At 40.6% G+C, this 20,299-nt stretch overlaps 1 protein-coding gene across 1 annotated transcript in view; it reads left to right on the forward strand.

Annotated features, from left to right (window-relative positions):
* The window catches only part of LOC142378866 (adenylate cyclase 9), a 45,846-nt gene that overhangs the window by 17,041 nt on the left and 8,506 nt on the right, over positions 1 to 20,299 (forward strand). Inside the window, exons 2-7 of the mRNA XM_075463809.1 lie at positions 13,777 to 13,976; positions 14,816 to 14,923; positions 15,049 to 15,323; positions 15,907 to 16,009; positions 16,496 to 16,713; positions 18,526 to 18,685. Of these exons, the coding sequence (XP_075319924.1) occupies positions 13,777 to 13,976; positions 14,816 to 14,923; positions 15,049 to 15,323; positions 15,907 to 16,009; positions 16,496 to 16,713; positions 18,526 to 18,685 (1,064 nt within the window). The remainder of the gene's footprint in view (positions 1 to 13,776; positions 13,977 to 14,815; positions 14,924 to 15,048; positions 15,324 to 15,906; positions 16,010 to 16,495; positions 16,714 to 18,525; positions 18,686 to 20,299) is intronic.

The following is a 20,299-nucleotide window of genomic DNA, read 5'->3' on the forward strand; positions in this document are numbered from 1 at the left end:
ACATCATCACAAGTGCGACGGGTTTAAAATCAGGGCTGAACCAATCATATCACGTCATCTCAACATGCAGCACATTGATTGATTTTCTGTTACGGTTGAAAATCGGACATTTATTCATCATCGATCGGGACTTTCAGGGCGAGGAGGAGTTGTTTTCGGATTTTGCCAACTCGCATGGTAAATGCTGTTCCTTGGTGGTCTGTGGAAAGAGAGAGCTGTGTGACATCAGAGTGAAGAAGAGAAGAGGGACAGGGAGAAGAGGGAGCATATTTTCTGGTCATGACCCCTTCCCAAGGATTTCCCACAGTCTAACTCTGGGCAGCGAGGGAGGTGTGTGTGTGTTTGTGTGTGTGTGTGTGTATCTTTGTGTGAATAATAAGGGAATAATGAATCTCCAGCATACAGCAGAACAAAAAATGCATGACTCAAATGAGACTGTAATCAATGTACATTTGCACTAAAATACGTTCTACAAAGATACGGCCTTACAAGGATGATGAATATCTTTCTCCTTGCTGTATATGTTTTAGGCTCTGTTTCACCCCCACATACTGTCAGCCTACTAAAATACACTGTTAGACCACTAGAGTGAGTTTGTGACATTGCACAGACAGGCGTGACCCAAATTGTCATCAGCTTTCCCTTTGAAGCAAGACCAAGGTTGGTCATTTCTTCCCCGAGGATTGTCCTCTCCCGCTGAGCAGCAGCCTCCTCGGGAGAAACCCAGAGACTGCGAACTGCGACGCGAAAAAGACTTTTACCAGCTGTGTGTGTCTGTGCATGTCTGTGTGTTTATCAGAGTGACGCAGTGGCAGTCGGAGTGCGTCACTGTTCCTTTCAACCCACTGCTCTACATGCCACAGAACCACACACGTGTGGGACCGACTGAGGTAGAATATTGATCATTGTTGAACAGGGTGAATGATGAAAAAGAGGTGTAGGTAAATGTGTAAGCTGCATTGAACTCCTTCCTGTTGTAACCTTTGTTAATTTTCTGCTGTACACTTGGGGTTGATGTGACAAAGGTCTGAAGTTTGAGCCATGGACTTGCACTCACTGACCCACCAGTCTCCCCATAGATTCTTAAATAAATCCACACAGGGTTTTTAAGAAAAAAAAAAAGATATAGGAGGCAGGTGAAAAAAGAGTAAAGGACAAAGGAGACAGAGAGCGTGAGGAACTCCCAGGGCTGAAATGATGGCACAAAAGAGAGAAGGGAGGAAGGATGGGAGGGAGGATATTTGAGAAAGGATCGTGTGGGAGCCTCATCCCTTGGTTCCATCAGCCTGTCCAAATATGGAGGCTTCTGCTATTGTCGAGCCCCGTTCTCAAGACCCGCCAACGACCAGGGAGAAAGCTGGAGGGTTAGAGGGTTGGAGGGGGGCGCGGGTGTACAGAAAAAAGAGATTGAGTGGTGAAAGAAAGTTCAAGCGAAAAGCAGATAGATGAAAAAGGAGAGACCAAGACAAACAAGCTAATAAAGATGGGTTGTAAGAGGTGCTGTGAGATGTAAGGCTTGGCAAGAAAGGAGGAGTTTAAAGTTAGAGCACGAGTCGGGTAAAGCCAAACACATGGAGGGCCAAGTTTGTGGAAAGAAAAATCAAGTTAAAGTCTATTTTTAGTGCTGGAGTTGTTTGTTTTCTGACTGTTGCGAGCAGGAAGATGAAAGTGAAAAATGAGAGAACAAAGTATGATGACTCTCACAGAGAGCCTTAGGGGATCCTTCCCTGCTTCTGTTTTGAAGTTGATTTGCTTTAATGCTTAATTGGTTCGACTAAATGTTTAGGTGTTTGTCTCTGCCTCAATAGCCCCTTCAACACACAGATTGTAGCAAAATATTACTTATCAGACCCCGTTGCTCATCTTGACTTGTCCAGACTGATAAAAGAGGTCTGGGTTAATGCTGCCCTGGTGTTTGCTCTCAGTTGCTGCCACACAGGAATCGGAGGCGTGACGTGTAACGCAACACCGTCTGTGTCTTGTGCGACGTGTACCACCATGCTAGCTCAAAGAGGCAACACCAAAGTTCTCGGTACCTTTCACACAAAACAGCGAGGGGCAATAAAATCCTCAACAGTCATGTCCTGAAAATGTTTGTTTGAAAGAGGTTATCCTTTTTTTATTTTCACACACTTTTCTGTGTGAGACCAGAGGGGAGCCGGCGACCTTTGGGCCACTGGGGATGGTTTTGATCATGTGGTTGGAAGTTGCCATAAGGTGAAAGGTCACTTGTCAGGAAATGCAGAGTCCAGGCTGGGTTGACCCTCCGGGGATTATCTGAAATGTCAGTTTTGGTTAAAAACATTCACCCCGACACACTGCCAGCAGAACTTGAGCAGGGCCTGTGTGTGACTTTGTACTAGCTCACGTATGGTTTTGTTCACGAGTGTTATGGAAGTGTCTCGCTAGAGTTTTTGTCTTAGTATGTAGTGAAGGTTAGGGAAAGCTGTGCAATCATTCACCTGTATTTATGAGTTATTATGTAAGAGCTGATGTTCAGAGTAAGGAATTCTTCAGTGATGCGTCTCTTTTCAGTACAGCTTCACGGTTCGATCCGCACGCTGTCAGAAAAAGCCATCAAAGATACAGAATTCCATCAATCATTTTCTCAAAGCCTTAGGCATTCTCTAAACTAATCATTTATCTTACCGTTAAATATTGAACGTTTATTTTGCAGTGATATAAATTGTTTTTTGCTTAGACAGAGTTAATGAGTAACTTTACCAACCCTCTCAGCATTACAGCAAAGTGTTTGTAAGACTATGCTTGCCATTCTTTGGGAGTTGCTCGAGAGCAACTTTCTGATGTGTTTGTGTCCACTATGAGCATAGTCTTGGAGTGTACATGTGGAATGTGACGACTCAGCTATACTTCCTCTTCATTCATCCTTGTTTTCACCGATTGATCGGCTGATTTATATGTGTGTGCACCCTTTGTTTTTGGGGTCATGCATGCAAATGGGTGTGCGTGTGGTGTGCATGTGTGTTTTTAAGTAGGGATTTTTTTTAATGTGTGAGGTTAGTCATACAAGCAGAAACTAACAGGTTTGTGTCTGTGTTTGTTTGGATCGACCAGCTAATTTGTCTCAAACATGCGGATGCTGCATATTTCCGGAAAAGGGTTCTATTTTGGGGTTTATGATATACGACTTCTACACACAAACACAGGATAATCAGAAGGGTCGTCAGAATATTTAACACTAACTTAGGTTTTGAGTCAGCTGTACAAAACCTTCTATTTTGCATGCTTGGACACTTATGGAAACCTACGGAGATAATAACAGTAAAAGAAACACTTTGTTACTCTCAATATTACTGAAGTTGTTGCCTGATGCACTGAAAGACGAATAACAAATTAATGGAAATCTGGCGTAAACGAGTCTCATAACTGATGCAGATTTTGTCACCCGTGACACATAAGCCCACTGAATTGTTTTGGTCACTTTGATTAACAAGGTACTATAATATACTATTGATCTATACAATCACAAGATAGATGACAGATCTGTATACGTGTTTTTTTTTTTTAGTTTGGATTTGTTGGGCTGTACTAAACTGTAGATATCAAATCAAAGCAGGGGAATTTACTGTTGTGAAATTTCAGCTTGGAGGTATGCTTTGGTGGATATTTGTTTGAAGTAAGCAGATGTGTTTGTGAGCTAAGTGGGTGTTCAAACCCAAATTAGTACAATGCCATGCTTTAGTTCTTCTTTGTTTTTCACTCTGCGCATGTTTAAATAAAAACTACGAAAAAGAAAATGATCGTGTTCGTCCAGCCAAAGCTTTTAAAATACGTTAGACTGACCGTAATTATAAGAAATCAAGTTTCCCAAACCCGGACTAACACACCCAGATAATGTGATTGGGATCAAATCACTCTTGCGTGTATACAAGACTCCGATGAGCCAGTGCACTCCACAGATGGTCCAAATGACTTTTTGTAAAAATAGTCAAATCTGCATGTAAGTTTTTATTAACACAGCAAAATTCACAATAAAGCTGCTCTCACTCACATATTTTTTGTGTTTCTTTTGTCAGATGGTTAAACACATCAGATTGAAAATCAGCCCATTTAGAATATGCTTCAACTTGAGGTCGCTTGAAGCATTTCCAAACTGCTGTTCTGCTCTAATAAAATCTTGATTTTATAACTGCAGCTTCATCTGACAAAATTATCGTTCAAGTGACTTAAAGAAAACATCTGTGCAGTTATTTTGGCTATATGTACATGAATGATGATCTCCCACAGAGAACATTAGAGACAACAGAATGACTTGAATGTTTTCCCACACTGTCCACAGCATCGTGGCGTTCGACATACTTAAGTCGATAACTCAGTTCCCCTTCTGTGCATGTAAACTGGAGGATGGTCCAATTAAGTGGCCTATTATGTACCTTATGGCGCTTTTCCACTAGCTCGGCACGGCTCGGTTTGGTTGTGTTTCCATTACAAACGAGTATACCGGTACTTCGTGCCTCCTCGACGTGGGTAGGGGTCGTCGTAACACGGCTGCACATGTTGCTGCTCACCCTGTGGCTTTTTGTTGCTCAGAAGGCAAGAGAAGAGAGCCAGAGAAGACTCCTGGCCGCCAGACAAAACAGTATTGAAAAGTACCGGAGTTTTGTTACGAACTTCAAAAAGACGACGTTTGGAGGTAAGCTAACGGTTGCTAACGCTAGCTTTTATTATCCGCGTTATGACGCTTCCAGTGACGACACTCATCGCCCAATCAGTGGAAGGCAGTCGGCTGACGTCACGTTTTATTAACGCTTCGACCCGCTTGGAACCAGGGCTGAGGTGATACGGAAAATCATCCCTATTGCAGGTATGGCGTGCTAGTGGAAACACGCAATAGCGCGCCGAGCCAAAGCGAGCTGGTGGAAAAGCGCCATTAGATAGCTGTAAATGTACCTCAGTTCTGTTGTTTCTGTAACCATTCCGACAGAGGGCATTACATAGGTTGTTACTGGTAGGAGGTGTGGATGTCAGGCAGGAATTGCTTCGTGACATCCCCGGGCTATAGAAAATTTGAGAGCATGTCTGCTTCAAACCTAAGCCACAGAAGGTTCTTTTGAGGTCAAGGATTTTTCCTGTCAAGTGAACATCAGAGGGAACCGGTGAAGTTTGAAGCTTGCCTGAATAAATTAATTAATCCAAAATCAGCTATATTGAGAGCTGCACCATTTTCTCCCCCAGAATGCTGCCTTACAGATCCACGATGAACATGCATGTTTCTGTTTATTCTGTTAGATAGCTAAATGCTTAAAAAATTGTGATTGAGAATCAGTCCATTGGGACTACATGTCAACTCGCAGTCCCCTAAAGCATTTCCAGGCTTTCACTCTGCTCTAAAAAAAATCCTTATTTTATTCAAGTAACCTAAAGACAACATCTGTGCATATGTGTACAATATTTGCCCACAGAGAAACTCAAAAAGGGCAGAATGTCTTGAACACTTTTTCTCACAGTCCACAGCGCTGTGGTGTCTGACAAACGTGGGTAAATAATTCGATTTCGCTACTGGTGCATTTATACTGGGACAAGGACAGTGGTCCAGTTAACTGGCCAAGTGGAGCTACAACCGGAGCTCGACTCAGCAGTGTTTGTTCTTTCAAGCTGTTAAATACTCTGACAAGTCAAGGTTTGTTTTAAGATTTAGAGCAGAGTGATGATAAAGTTCAAAAGCTGAAATGATTGTAGACAAAGAATGTGAGGTATGCAAGGCATGCTAAAAATCCAAGGCTGTCAAAGCGCTGGCGGTCTCTTACCCCCACCGTACCATCTCTGTGCCGTTTGCCACTATTTGTTTTCACTATTTAGTCTGCGTCTCTTATGTCATTGCCGCAAAAATATTTGCTGACTTTAAGAAACATTTCAGTTGAGTGTATTGTTATATTTAGAAAATCATAAGACAACATGAAATTATTGAGCAGTTAATCTCAGCCAACTAGAAACTAGAAGTCGAACAATCTTTAATTCTGTAAAAGGCTGAATAAAAGACACTCATTTTTATTCTTGTTCACCGTCACACTGTAATGGGTAACATAGAGAAAACCTATCTGGCTAGTTCCCATTAACTGATTTGGGGTGAATGAAAGTAGCGACCATTAACTTGAGACAAAACTTTGAGGAAGAAGACATGAAACTAGACACCTCAACCATATACAGTGAAACTGATTTGGAAATGTTTTTCCAGCTCCTATGAGGGTTTTCAAAAAACGCATTAACCACGTAAATATAGTGCAAATTTTTTTTTCTGAATTAAGAATAACAAGAAGGTTTGAGATCTTTGCAGCTCGTCTGTTTGTTTTTAGGCAGGATTATGTAAAAGATGAAGCACTTCTCGAACATAGAACTTGGTTGAAAGTTGAAGCAGAGGCGCAGAAAGTACCTTGTTTCTCAACGATCTAGGTGTGTGTTCACAACTTACATATTAAATAAAATAATACATAGAAAAAAAGGGGAAGATTCTGACTACTATCTGCTGTTAAAAATTCCTGAGGAGCACTAACTTCACAACTGTTACAAAATAGTTTCCCTCCTTTTTCTTAAATTTACCTACTCTTTCCTTTACAAATCATGTTTTATTGCAGTTAAAATCTAGAGGACCAAAACATGAAATTGTTAGAAAAACAGCCTCTCGAACAGCTTCCGCTGGCATGCATTCTCGGCATTGTTGTTAAAGCTCCACTCGAGCAATGAATGACAGGTTTAAAAGAAACTCCTTCTTTTAGTATTCTGACACTGACTTTGAAGGACGTACTAGGGATGTTGAAATTTAAAAAAAGTCTTGAACGACCACTGAGCCTCATTAGTCGATTAAAGTCGGTCACCGAAAATTCTATAAGTGCCATTTATGATATCTGTGTCCTGTCGCGCGTCTTTCTCTGCCTCGTGGAACAAGTTATGCCCCCATTTTAGAATGGTTAGGCTCCCATCACACAATCAATGTTAGTTCGTGCCCTTGGTATTATACATTTTCCCCAATCATTGACCACTAGTTCTAGGCGTACTTGTGGAGGAATAAGGGTTTTGGGTAGAAAAATAATTGCTGTGCCTGCGCAGACACGCACAGCCACACATTACGCGCAACGGCGCCCTTCCAGTCACGGTACTTTTTAAACACGAATCAAACGCGGCACCGAACTCGGGCTGTTAAAAGCCCACGTTACAAAGTCACAAACAGAGAACGGTGCATTTGCCGGTGTTACAGGAAAGTAGGTTAACCAATGACTTCGTTAAAAAAAAAAACTTACCGAATGCCAACAGCCTCTGTGGCGTAGCCTATGCTGCACAAAATCCTTTGCAATAAGTTCCTGTCGTCATGCTAGCTCCTAGCATAGCTAACACCGTTGGTTGGCTTGTTCTCCGCTCACCGCTGGTTGAGGCTTGAGGATGGCGCATTTTTAGATGGTATAACATCGTTGATGTGCTGCTGCTGTACTTCAACGTGGTGTCACATAGCGAACATTTGACATCGCTTTCGTTGATTTTAGTGAAGTGTTCCCACACTGCGCTTTTCCCTTTCATTGTTTTCATGGTTGTCTCTTGCTCTGCTAATACGTCAGCTTTGTACTTTTTGTTAACGTTCTGAGCATTCTAAGCTCGCGCCAAATAGGCCCTAGCCTATCACATAGATTAATTTTTTATCAATTTGTCTGTTATATATTTGCAACATTTGTCTAGTTTAATTTTTAATAACAATAAAAGTTTATTAGGCCTATATGTTCTAACTTTCCACATAATGGGTAACGTGCTTCACATTGGCTTTATTTAGGTTAATAGTGGCGATTTTTTTTTTTAACTGCGCAGACAGGACCCGTCATGTACGGCGTACAAGTTGTCATAGCAACCGGTGTAAGAGAGGACCTCTGAGGAGGGCGCTACGTGAGCTCTGCTACGGTTGTTCTTCCATCGTGAGATGGCTCATGCTCACATAACATTTCTAAAGATATAGTGAGGGTTTTTATTTTTTGTTTTTTTTAAACCGACAGCAGAAAAATTCTAACCGGACGACGTTGATTCGGTCAACCATTGGTCATACGGTCATCGGTTAACATCCCTACGACGTACAACCAGTGGTGTAGTCTACCTTTTTGAGGTGGGTATACTGTATAGTTGGCCAGTAATAGGCCCGTGGTACCAAACTAGGGGTCGGGACTCGGGACCAATAGTAGCCCCTTAATGCACGCCGTACCTCCAGTGGCGCGCTGTAATAGTCATTGAAAAGTTAAGTACCATAGTACTACAATACTATGACATAACACAGGGCTTTTAATAATGCACTACGACTTGGTCATTGCCATTCTGGTAACAGCACATTTATAATGCTGTCTTAACGTGTTAAGGGACAAACATGTTTGTGGGGTCGCAGCTTTGCACTTACCTGCCCCTTGCATGCATGAGGGACAGCATAAACTCACTTTGATTGTGTGGACTGTGTGCTGTGTATCTCAGTGGCAATGGGACTCCCTGTGGCACTTAATCTTTGTACTCATCCCTCATAGAGCGAGGCCTAACAGAGTGATTGTTTTAAAGCAGCAGAACACCATCACATCTTGAGACAGGTTGTGTGTCTTCGACATGTCAATTTATTTCATAAATGAAAAAGTAAAATGATTAACAATTATGCAGAACACTTAAAATGTAAACTTAAACTAAACAGACTTATTGCTTTAAAGAAAGGAGGAAAAGCCTCAACAGTCAGTTTGTTAATCCTCCAGCCCTACAGAGCTTTCCAGATGTTCTTATACTCTGGTGTTTGAGGTGTGAATCGTCTCCTTGGATGTGCAGCAGAGCGGTGGCTTGTTAGCCATGTTGTGACATACTGCCTTGGTTCAAAAAGTGTGAAAGGAGGCCCATTGACGCTGATCATCATCAAGTTACTAACATTTGACAGCAACAGTGTAGATCTCTTGTCTGTACATATGTTGTTCATAAGGCTGAAGCCCCGTTCACATTCAGCAGTACTGCAAGGGATGGTCTGCATGCAGCGTATGAGTGGCATTAGGCTTTGTTTAACCTGGCAGCTCGCGGTCGGCTACCTAGCGAAATTCACTGGCATGTTTTCATCACACATTAAGGCTTTTCAAATAATAATGATCATCATCATAATAATATATGTTCACGAAAGTTAGACAACGTGTTAATAAATCACTACCATACCTGTCAACAGCCATGGAAAAGTGTGCCCTGGAAATGCAAACTCTCGGGTTGAGATGATGAGATGATAATTCCATAATCCGATCAGAATGGTGAGAACATGGAGAACATATCTTATCAGCCCATTCCAGACGTACAATGAGTTTTCGTAGAAGCCTCGACTTTACAAAGTCCTTTCCTTAGCCACTAAGCACCTATGTACGCACCCCATGCTAGATTTTTGTTTTGGCTGACAGCGAGACATAAAAACCGCGTCTGATTGGTTGGTCACAATGGAAACCATAGATATATATATAGTTGATGAAACGTGGCTTTGCTATTCTAAATATTGAAAAACGAATTTTAAGTGGGTATACGGAGCATTTTAGGTGGGTATACTGAGCATTTTAGGTGGGTATACGGAAATCCCCCCAAAAAAGAGGTGGGTATACGCCGTATACCTGCGTTCAGCGTAGACTACACCACTGCGTACAACTTAATTTACGCAATTCTTACATGTTTCTTTAACCTGGTTGCTTAAGTAAGTCGCTGCCATTTTCAGTTTCTTGAAACCAAGAATATGTTTCGTAGCATGAACCCGCAGCCAATCACATGCTTTATAAACCAGCATTCTGAGGGTTGATCTGAGACAAGGGTTCAGCTGTAGTGTGAAGCCTTTGTTTTTTTTATCTTTTTGTTTTTAACTGTTACTGTTATATTTAGATGAGGTATAAAATCTAATATTTTAAGACCCTGAATGTTCCACGCAAAGTGTCACTATACTGGACCGGCGTGACAGGGGTTCTTTTACCCGGCTGAGACTGAGTATCTATGATTTCTAGAAAGTAAAATAGTAATGTTTTACTCCAATGACAGGGGCGTCCTCTTTGGAACAGTTAGTAAGTGATTGAGAGCAACATTGTGTTGTTGGCCTGAAGGCAGAGGGCATCTGCCAAGTCTATGATGATGTGGGGCTCCGAACGAGACATACGCCGCCTCCAACCTCCCAGGATCAGTTCATTGTTAGATATGCTTTCACAAATAATTCAATTTAAGCAGACAAGAAGGAGAATGAAATTTTGATGGCACTCCATTATTTGACCTATTTGGACCGAAGCATCTTTCAGCAGACTACATTTGCAGCTCATGGTTAGCCAAAAACCCTCCATCGAACAGTTCTGCACCAAAAGATAGAAACCGACCTTAATCAGACGTTACTTAAGTCAAACAGAAGAATACATACTTATGTTTATGCTGTGAAATGTACTTTAGTTATTAAAGTAACTGATAGAAGGACAATTCCAGCATCTTAATCATTAAATATCCTGATCCCGATGAAAATGTAGAAAGCAGATTTGACAAACCTTACCTGAGTTACCAACCAGGAAGTCTGAGTCCTGATTATGTTTTTTCTTAGTTTTGCCGGTTGGAAATCTTGAATACGGAGTCCCCAGTTGTTGTCATATGTTTGAGTCTCCCTCTAATCTGCTATCAAACCTTATTACTTTTGTCGTGTGTCAATCAATCAACCAAGGGATAGCCATTTCTAAACGGTACTGTCCTACCATGCAGGTTAAGACTGACCTTGATTTCGGGAAAGAGCACAAAAATGCAAAAGAAAAAATAATCTATTTTTCCAATCAAATTTGTGAAAACAAAAACAACAAGTGTCTCATAAAGATGTAAAATAGTAGAAATTGCAGATATTTGTCTTAAACTGAAGCTGGTAAAGCAAATATTGCCAGAAAGCTTGAGAAAAGTACAGATACCTGAAAATTATTCTTCAGTGCAGTAACTTGCAGTAGTTTGTTCTTTGTTACTTCCAACCTCTGCTGGTAATGAGATCAATTTGATACTTTAAAAGTAGGTTCCTATTTCACTTCATTCAGTCTGAAAACTTCACAGGTGGGTACCTCACTGTGGGTAGTAATTGTGAAATTGAAATCATGGAGTCGGTGATGAACTTATTAACATTACTACAGCAGATTTGCATCGCACTGACTCAAAGAAAGTGCAAAAACTGAAGAAGAAATAAGAGTTAGTCTCTGCAGAGTTGGAGGAATGAAAAAGATGCAGCGGTTTGTGTGTGCTTGATGCACTGAAAATGCTGCAGATACTCTGTAGTACACAGACCAACATTTTATCACGCCCACTAAGCATCAGACTGACGCACATGCTTTGACATACTCGTAGGTCAGACTCTCATCAGTCACACTTGAACAAGCTTACACATTTCTGGATATCTTTGCCTTTTCTGTTTTATGAAGAAATATGAGTGGCGTCAGCTCAAGACTTTCACTGAATGGATCCTGCCTCACTTTAACTCTTAAACACATCTCTTGCGTGTTATAGTATGTGTCAGGTGTACAGTTCGTACATATGTGACAAAGGTGTCTATGAACCATAATCCCACATAGTTAAAAAAAAAAACTCTCCTTGACATCAAAGGGAGGAGTTTTGAGTTCACCTTGGATACTTCCCAAACCAAACAGAAAAACACCCCAATCTCAGTGACTCTCTTATTTCTAAAGTGAATCAATGAGGCATTTCATAAAAGTGTCTGTTACAGCCTCCCTCAAAACGTCAAACATCTCACATAACTAAGGTAAAGATAAAATGTTAGAAATATTCAAATTTGATCTGAGTTGATAATTATTTCAAAATATGGCATAAATCTTTTAATAAAAACACTAATGAATCACAGCGTGAGGTTTGAATTAGAAGGGTGCTTTTGTCCTGAAAGTTATTTCACAGATTTGAAAGATCATTGATGAAGAGCAAGGCTGCAATAGGATTGTTCCTAAAACACAGGCAGAAAATTTTGCATTCTCTCTGAGGGGCATTTCATGTCCATGGAGCACAAGTGCCGAACCAGAAGTTTCTTTCTATGAGTAAAAGTCGCCTGCAGTCAGGCTGAGGCAGGGAGTCCACTAATATTCCAGATGTGGGTCACTTTTCGGTCCACCGTTGCTCCTACAGTCATCTCCTTGCTATCAAGGATAGAGGTGTGTGCTGAGGCCAACTAGCCAGGTTACTGTGTGTTTGGACAGGCTGATAGCAGCTGGCTATGAGCCACCACTCTAATCCACTGTTTGTTAATATCCTTGTTGGCTCTGCACCAGTGTGAAAAGGCCAGAGCCCTCGGATGATGTGCAAACATAGTTGGTGAAACATCCAGCATTGCATTACCATCTGCTCGTCATCAACAAAGCTTGGGTCATGATTGGTTGACCAGTGTACAGCTCTTTTCAAGCATATGCAATGTAATGCTTTATCAGTCTGTTAAAGAGGCCTTATGAGGCTTTTTGGGGATTTCCCTTTCCTTCAGTGGTTTGCTTAACTTTTTGTACATGTTAAAGGTCTTAAAAGTTACAAATCCCACGGTTTACTCCTAAGAGAGTTGCTCTCCACAGAAAAATACTTCATATATATCTCTTAAATCATTATGGTATCATGTGGAGTGAGGTCATAATTGGTATGTGGTAGAGCAGATGCATGGCGCTCGTCTTCATACCACTGCAGAGCGGGGACGGTTTTGTATCTTCTGTCATCTTGCCGTGTCTAATTAATACTCCCATTCTTGCTTAACCCAAAACAATTGATTCATTTTTTTCAAAAGGAAAAATCACTCGGATGCTTCCATGCTGCTGCGGTTCCAAAACATTGATCAGGACAATTCACACCTGGAGGCAGTGGGTGATCCTGTGTGAAAAAAAAAAAAATTTTTTTTTAAAAAATTAAAAAAAAAAAGGCAACAACCCACTTGTTTCAACAGGAGCTACACTTGCAGTTTATGTGTTTAAAACACCAGCCTGAATCAAAAACTACACTGTGACAGATTCAGTGCTGGAGTCGCAGCACGTCTGCCTCGGGCCTTTTAAACATAATCGATAAAAAGTTGTGTTGGATTGGGATTTAAGCTGTGAAATTCTTTATAAAGACCATCTCATTGTTGTAGTTGAAAATAGTAGTCTGGAGCTTTGCAGGTGTTTTGAACTGCCTGACGTGGAATTTATAGCCCTTCACTTGTCAATATCACTATGAAAACGCATGCTCAATGCCAGCTTTGTAACAGAGGGAGAGGAGAACCAGGAGGGAAAACATTCTGGGGCTTCACCAGATGATCTGAGGAGAAAACTATAGTTGGTATGGAAGTTTCCACAGCACATTGTTTTTTAATTAATTCAATTAGGTGTCATGTAGGATTCCACTAAAAAGCTGATGGTCTGCTAGATGCAGTCTCTCCAGGCTTTTGTGTCTCCGTGTGTTCATTTGACCACTTCCACACACTTGCACTGTGTTAAAAGTTAAACACAAATGCTGCCAAGTTTAAATTAGACTATTAGATTAACATGAACATTCCCATGACATGAACATGAAGGAGGATGAGTTTAGTGAGCATCAGTGTGATTTGGAGTTTTTTCTAAAGTAGGGTTTTTATGAGCATTTTTAGTTGAAATTGCAGAGACTCTCAATAACTGGTAGTTGTATTAATTTGGAAGATAACAAAGTACTATTTGTAGGGTGCTGCAGATCTTATCCTTTACTTTCCAGTCAAATCATCATGAAAGAGAAATTTATTGAAATAAACTTGTAAATAAGACTTTTTTTCTCTTAACTTTTGCTTTTTGTTAGGAATGAAGACGTACCTGATCTCAGGAAAGAAGCTGGATTACGATGTGCAGTCTGGCTGTTCTCAGATGGGACTGCAAGGTGGGGATGTTGTAGGGGTCAGCCTGCCCTCCTGCCCTCAACCCCGCACTCCGGACCTCATTCCTGGAGGTGCGCAGGCTGCTGAGTCGCTGCTGCCCCACCAGCCAACAGAGAGGACTGGGGTAAGATTAATAGTTTAGAAATAAAAACACAAATGAAAGTTGTTTTTTTTATGTTATTCAGAGTAGCTAAAATCACAACTGGCATTCTTGCTTCTTGTGCTTAAGACGACTGACTCAATTAAAGTACTAAACTTAAATCTAAACTTAAAAGGATGTTTATTACTTACCGTGTGAGTTTCCTTCTCTTACCTGCAATAGACAGCAGTCAGGAGCAACTTTGAAAGGGGCCCTAGTTAGAGCTAATATTTTCTCTGTCTTCAACAACTCAAACCCTGCCCATGTAGAAGGGACGCGGTCGAAAAATCCACAACATAGCGTTCGCTTGGACCGCGATGAATACTTTGCATGTGTGAGTTGTTTTGGGTGCTGAAAAGTTTGCTCTTCTAATGCCCCTTAGCGAGGATCTTTTAGTTTTAACTTTGATTCTCCACCCTGAGAGTGCTCTGACCGCTGCCTGCTGAAGGTGAAACATAAAAACATGAAATAGAAAACATATGAGAATAAATCTTCAGCTTGTATTGTGAATTGCTGACTTTGTTCTTATGCTTATCAATATTCTTTGAATATATGATAGTGTCTCTTGGAAAGTTGATGCAATTTATGTGATCCAGACTTGAAAGGTAAAACAACACATGCGTTGCTCCAGGTCATAATGGGTTAATTATTAGGAAGTTAATGAGAGACTGCTACTGGTCCTTTGACCCACACAGAACTTAACATACAAGTGCTAGCGGTTTTTTTCAGTCGTGTATAGTGAGATGTTGTTGTAGCACAAACTGCTCCTGTGTAATAGGTTTTAATTTGTCAGCTTCTCCTCATGCTATCATTTGTCTCTCTAGCCTCCATATATGTTCCATAGTACAGTTCGGCCCTCTGTAACAGAGCAGGGTGATGATGGGGCCATGTTGAATGGCTGCCAGGAAGAACACAAGACCAGCAGTGCCAAGGTACAATGCCCATGCACAAACCTTTTTCTCACTTACGCTACGTAGCACGCAAAGCCTGAGTTTTCTCAGACTCTTGTAATTCTCTTCACCTGTCTTTCCTTTATCACCTTTATCTCCTTGTTCAGTTCATCCCAGGTCACAGCCCCAGGGCAGCCAATGGCCTCCTGAGTCCCCCGCTGGAGGACCCAGTGCGTGCCAGCCAGAGTTCACTGTGTGACATCCTCCAGGAGAAGGAAAAGAAGACCAGCACGAGCACAGGAACTGGCACCAGCCTTGGCATGGCTGGAGGCCCGGGGGCAGCAGGTACAGGCATGGATCACTCTGCCCTCATCCAGCTTCGTGAGGAGAATTTCAAACAGAAAAGCGACGACCACTTCGTGGACTTTATCAGGGTGGACAGGTGAGCAAAGTGGTTAAAGGTGGAATTTATGAACTGATAATGTCACTTGAGAATGATTGATTGTGCTTGATTGGGTGATAGAGTGAATTGCGATAAAGGAGCTACTTGGTCGTGAATAAAATGTTTTCAGAATTTCAGTTATGAACCTTTGTACTTAGGGTGTGTATCTACCGTGGAGCTCGTAAAAAAAAAAGATGCACACACCAAACAGAAACTATGATAACTATGGTATATTTAATGATCACTCAAAAATGTGATCTTAAGACTTTACAATGAAAATCAGAGCCTTTCAGACTTATTATTTGTTTGTTCTGTCTAGAACATGTAAATAAGTTGTTACACTTGTTGCATATTTTCCAGTAAATACACTGAAGAGATCCATCATATATCACATGAAGCCACATATAAGATTGCTATGTTTAGATGTGCCCACCTTGTTTGACTGGTGGGGGACTTTTTATGAACTGGAGATTATTCTAATGTTTTTTTAATGCATTTGATTCCAGTGGAAAGTTATCGTTGTACTCATTTTTACCCTTTTAATTCATGTACATTTATGTATTTTTTCATCCCTTCTCCACAGTCTCATGAAGGACTACTTTTTCAAGCCACCAATCAACAAGATCAGCCTCAACTTCCTAGAGAGACCTCTAGAAAAGGCCTATCGCAACAGCTACAAGGAGGAGGTGCACAAATATAAGCAAACTCATGCACACGCTCTGTTTTTCTGTATTGATGTACAAATAAGAACTTTGTTTTTACCTTTTTTTTCTTTTATCCCTTTTAAAATATTTGTTTAATAGAGCACACACAACAACTTTTCCCCTGTACCTTGTCCAAGATTTTACGCCTCACACTCTCCCAGTCTGAGGTCCAGTTTCAGTAGGCCAGCACTGACCCCCATAGTCTTACAGCCCCCTGCTGTTACACCAGTATTACTACACAACTGAAAAAAAAAAACTAACACACACTGTAATGATTAGAGTTTACTTAAATTTTTAAGTAAACCGGCTTTTTCAATATTTTACAGTTAGCTCTCTTTAATTCGAATTGCTGTGTAGATTTTATGTCCTCTTACAGACACGTGGTAAATAGATGAACAAGCGTGGGGTTTGTTTCTCTGAAAATGTGCTGCTTCTTCTCCTAACTTTCACCAAACCTTCTCCATGCAGGTGATGAGCCGGGTTCAGGTGCAGACATTTGCAAACTCCACTTTCAGCTCCTTCCTGGATGTTCTCCTCAGCTGTTTCTTCTTCCTGGCCTTGACTCTGGCCTGCTTCCTTCCGTCTCTGGTGAGCCCAGCCACCTCGGGCTCTCCAGCCCTCACTGCCCTGGTCCTGGCTCCCCTTGCTGCTCTGCTGGAGCTGGCCTCTCTGGTGCTCTCCATACGGTGAGAGGGATTTAGGCTGATGGCATGCACACATATGTATGTTTGCCGGTGTGAGAGTGATCACATGTTTTATATCAGAAATGTTTTGACCAATGCACTAAAATAAATGTGTTTTTATAACTGTTTAATGAAACAAATGTCAGTGACTCAGAGTGTTTTCCCCAGTTCAGTTTTTCCTGGCAGGATGGAGAAGCCCCTGAAATGTTATTTATAAGCTGTCATTGTGTTTTAAATCTGTATCTCTTGAGCCATAATGTCACAGGATTAAAAACCACTGATAGACTGATGTGTTACACTGTAACTCCCCACAGAAACCAGCAGAAATTATTGTAAACTTAAAGTTTTATTTGGCTCCCAGGCCACAGTCGATTCATATCCCTGGTTAGATCTGACTGGCTCATCTCCAGTAATTTGACAAACTCAAGTACTGGCTCTGAAACTGGCACAATGACATATTGGTACCATGTTTGGTTCCAAACCTCAAAGAAAAAAGAAAAAGCTTCTTGGATTTTCCAGTGCTCAGAGTGCTAAAAATGTATTCTTAAGTTTATTTTGTTAAATGGGTGTGCATTAAGAGTACAATAAATCTTCTTTTTTATTCTTATTTTTTTTTGCTGTGACTTGGGCAGCATTGTTGTTGTAGCAGTTTGTCTTAATTAAGAACTAATGAGAGTCTGCTGCACTTCTTTCCTCACTGTTTAGATATATGGGTGGAGGAGTAACAGCAGAAGAGCAAAAATATGTTTCTTTGCTCTCTATTTAGAATAGAATAGAAAAATACTTTATTCATCCCCCAGTGGGGGAAATTCAAAAAAGTATTTTGTCTAATTTTGATTTTCTTCAGGTATTACTCAGGTTTGTAAATTGTGACTCTCATTTAAACAAGTCGGAGAGTGATCTTTAACTAATAAAATTGTAGATGGGTTTTTGAGAGTTTTAAAAATCCTTTGGCAAAAAACCTGGGGGTGATTTTTACCAACATCTTTACATTTGATAGTCAAATGAATACCGCTGCCAGTGCCAGTTTCTTCCAGCTCAGAGCATTTGGCAAAGTTAAGCCCTTTTTCTCTTTCACAGGCTTTGAGAAAATGATTTTTTTATGTGTATATATATATATATATATATATATAAGTTTTTCACAATTTACAAAAAAAATTATATATATATATATATATATATATATATGTATATATATATATAATTTTTTTTTTATTTCAGGTTTGATTACTGTAGTCTTTGTTTTGGTTTTAGCCAGTCGCTGTTTTCTTGTCAGCAACAAATAAGTTTTTGGGATATTTGCATTTGTTACCAGTTCATTTTGAAATTGATTTTAAAATATTACTGCATGTGTTTAGGTCATAAAATAGGTTGGAATCTGATTTAGTCTCTGATCTTTTAACTTTGAGTGCTCAGGTCAGCTGACTGGCTGTACCAAGTGGTAGATTAAAGCAAAAAGGAGAAACTGGGCTGAAACTTTAGTTGAGCCTTAACTTTGAAACGCCAGATTTTCCACATCAGGACCTCACCAACACCTGACATTTACAAAACCTGTTTGAAAACCCACTTTTTATTCTTTGGGATTTAAATCAAATTTACCATTCTTAACATTTCTTTTTTTTTTTTTTGACCTTTCGTATCCAGTTGTTTTTGCCTTTATTCTTTTAGTTGAGCTGCACTTTAGTGAACACCTGTTGTTTTTAAACCTGCTCATGATTAAATGGACTTGACTTGATTAATGCTTGGAGTTTTGCTGCTGGAGACACTTCCCCTGCTGTCTCCTCATAATTCTTTGTCCTCCTCTTCCTCCTGCAGCATAACCTTCTATTTGGAGGAGCTGATGAATTGTACTCACTCCCTGCTCCTGGTGATTTCTGGCTGGGTTTCTCGTCACTTGATTGGGGCTGTGTTAGTCTCCCTGCCTGCAATCTCTGTCTTGTCCCATCTCATATCCAGCGCTCACCTTCCCCTCCAGGTAAATATAAGCATTTGGTATTGGAGTTAAAATGTATAGTGGACAGAGACAGAGAAACGTATCTGTATTAGAATGAAAAGTTCTACATCTAATCATTCCAAAGAATAAAAAAATCAAACATGCTGCTTATTAACAGCCCAGAAATATGGTGCAGCAAACAGAACTTTAACTGAACTTGCTGTGCTTCAGTTGTTGCTGCTTTTCACTGACGAGCAGTTGCATCGTACAGCTGTTGCCAGCACCAAATGACACTGAAGGCCTTCTCTCATGTGGCATCCGAGCCACGACCGATTTTCCTTTGCTGAGCATCCGTGTCATGTGTGAAAGTCCAGAGGCGGCATGAGAGGTCCAAGTCGATCCACTGTTGATACAACTCTGAACTGGCAAGGGTGGTAGTCACAGAGGTGAAACTGCCATTGTGGAACACAGCCCTCTAACCGATGATGCTGCTGTTTCTTAGCCGATTTTGCTGAGTGGATTTTTTTTGTCAATAAGCTGCAACCAATAAGTGAAAAGGGCTCGAGACTGAGATCACTGGTACTTTAATACGGGTAGTCATTTTTAAACTATAATGATTTTCCTCCGCTAACAATAAGACCTCCCCTGAAGACATTCACACCAGCATTCACATGTTGACGCATCTTCTTTTCTGAGTCCTGCATTGAGAACAGCTATGCTTTTTTTTGCTCTTTTTTTGGTCCAGGCCTCTTTGCTCAGTAAGAGCTTGACTCTCACCTCCCAGCTTCGAGCCAACAGCTGCTTGTGAGATGTGTGGTGTTTTCTTATCTTGTTTTTCGCAGATTTTTATATTTCTCTCCCACTGTGTCATATCTCCCTCTACTCTCTCCATCTCTTTGGGGCTTGCAGATCAAAGCGGGTACTTTCAGGGAGGGTTGTTAATTAGACATGCAGTTTTTTTGGACTTTAATGTCTTTGAGGTTATTAAGACCTTAATGTTGGGGCTAAAAGGCGGAAATGATGGAGAGTGAGGTCATGTGTAAGGATGAGAGCTAAAAAGATGCAGTCAGGGAATTTTTCCTGAATTTCTACTTTTCTCTTTGTATGAAAATAGCACTACGTGTTTCAAAAAGACCAAATTCTCTTATCATGATTTAACTAGCATTTTACATTTACATTTTGTGGCTGTGCAAGCATTTTTTTTTAAAATATTAGTGATATGGGATGTTGTCACTAATTAGAATTTAAAGTATGTTTGCAAAATCCCAAAAAGCAATCAATAACTACTTGACATCAATACACTGTATTTCCCAGTGTTTTTATTTTATGTTGTTAAACTGTAAGTGGCCAGAAATGAAAGATCTTTCAGAATGCTATCAAAAAACCCCTCATAGGGGCGGTCTGTGGCGTAGTGGGTACAGCAGACGCCCCATGTACAGAGGCTATAGTCCTTGTGCAGCTGGCCCTGGTTCAAATCCCACATCGGACGGCCCTTTGCTGCGTGTTATTCCCCTCTCTCTTCCCCTTGCTTCCTGTCTCTCTTCACTGTCCTATATATAATAAAGGCATAAAAAGCCCCAAAAAATATTTTTAAAAAAAACCTCATAATTGAAACTGAAACCTGGAAAAATATTAACATCTAAGAAACTTGTGCTT

The sequence above is a fragment of the Odontesthes bonariensis genome, chromosome 4, assembly GCF_027942865.1.
Source record: "Odontesthes bonariensis isolate fOdoBon6 chromosome 4, fOdoBon6.hap1, whole genome shotgun sequence".
In the NCBI taxonomy this organism is placed as follows: Eukaryota; Metazoa; Chordata; class Actinopteri; order Atheriniformes; family Atherinopsidae; genus Odontesthes; species Odontesthes bonariensis.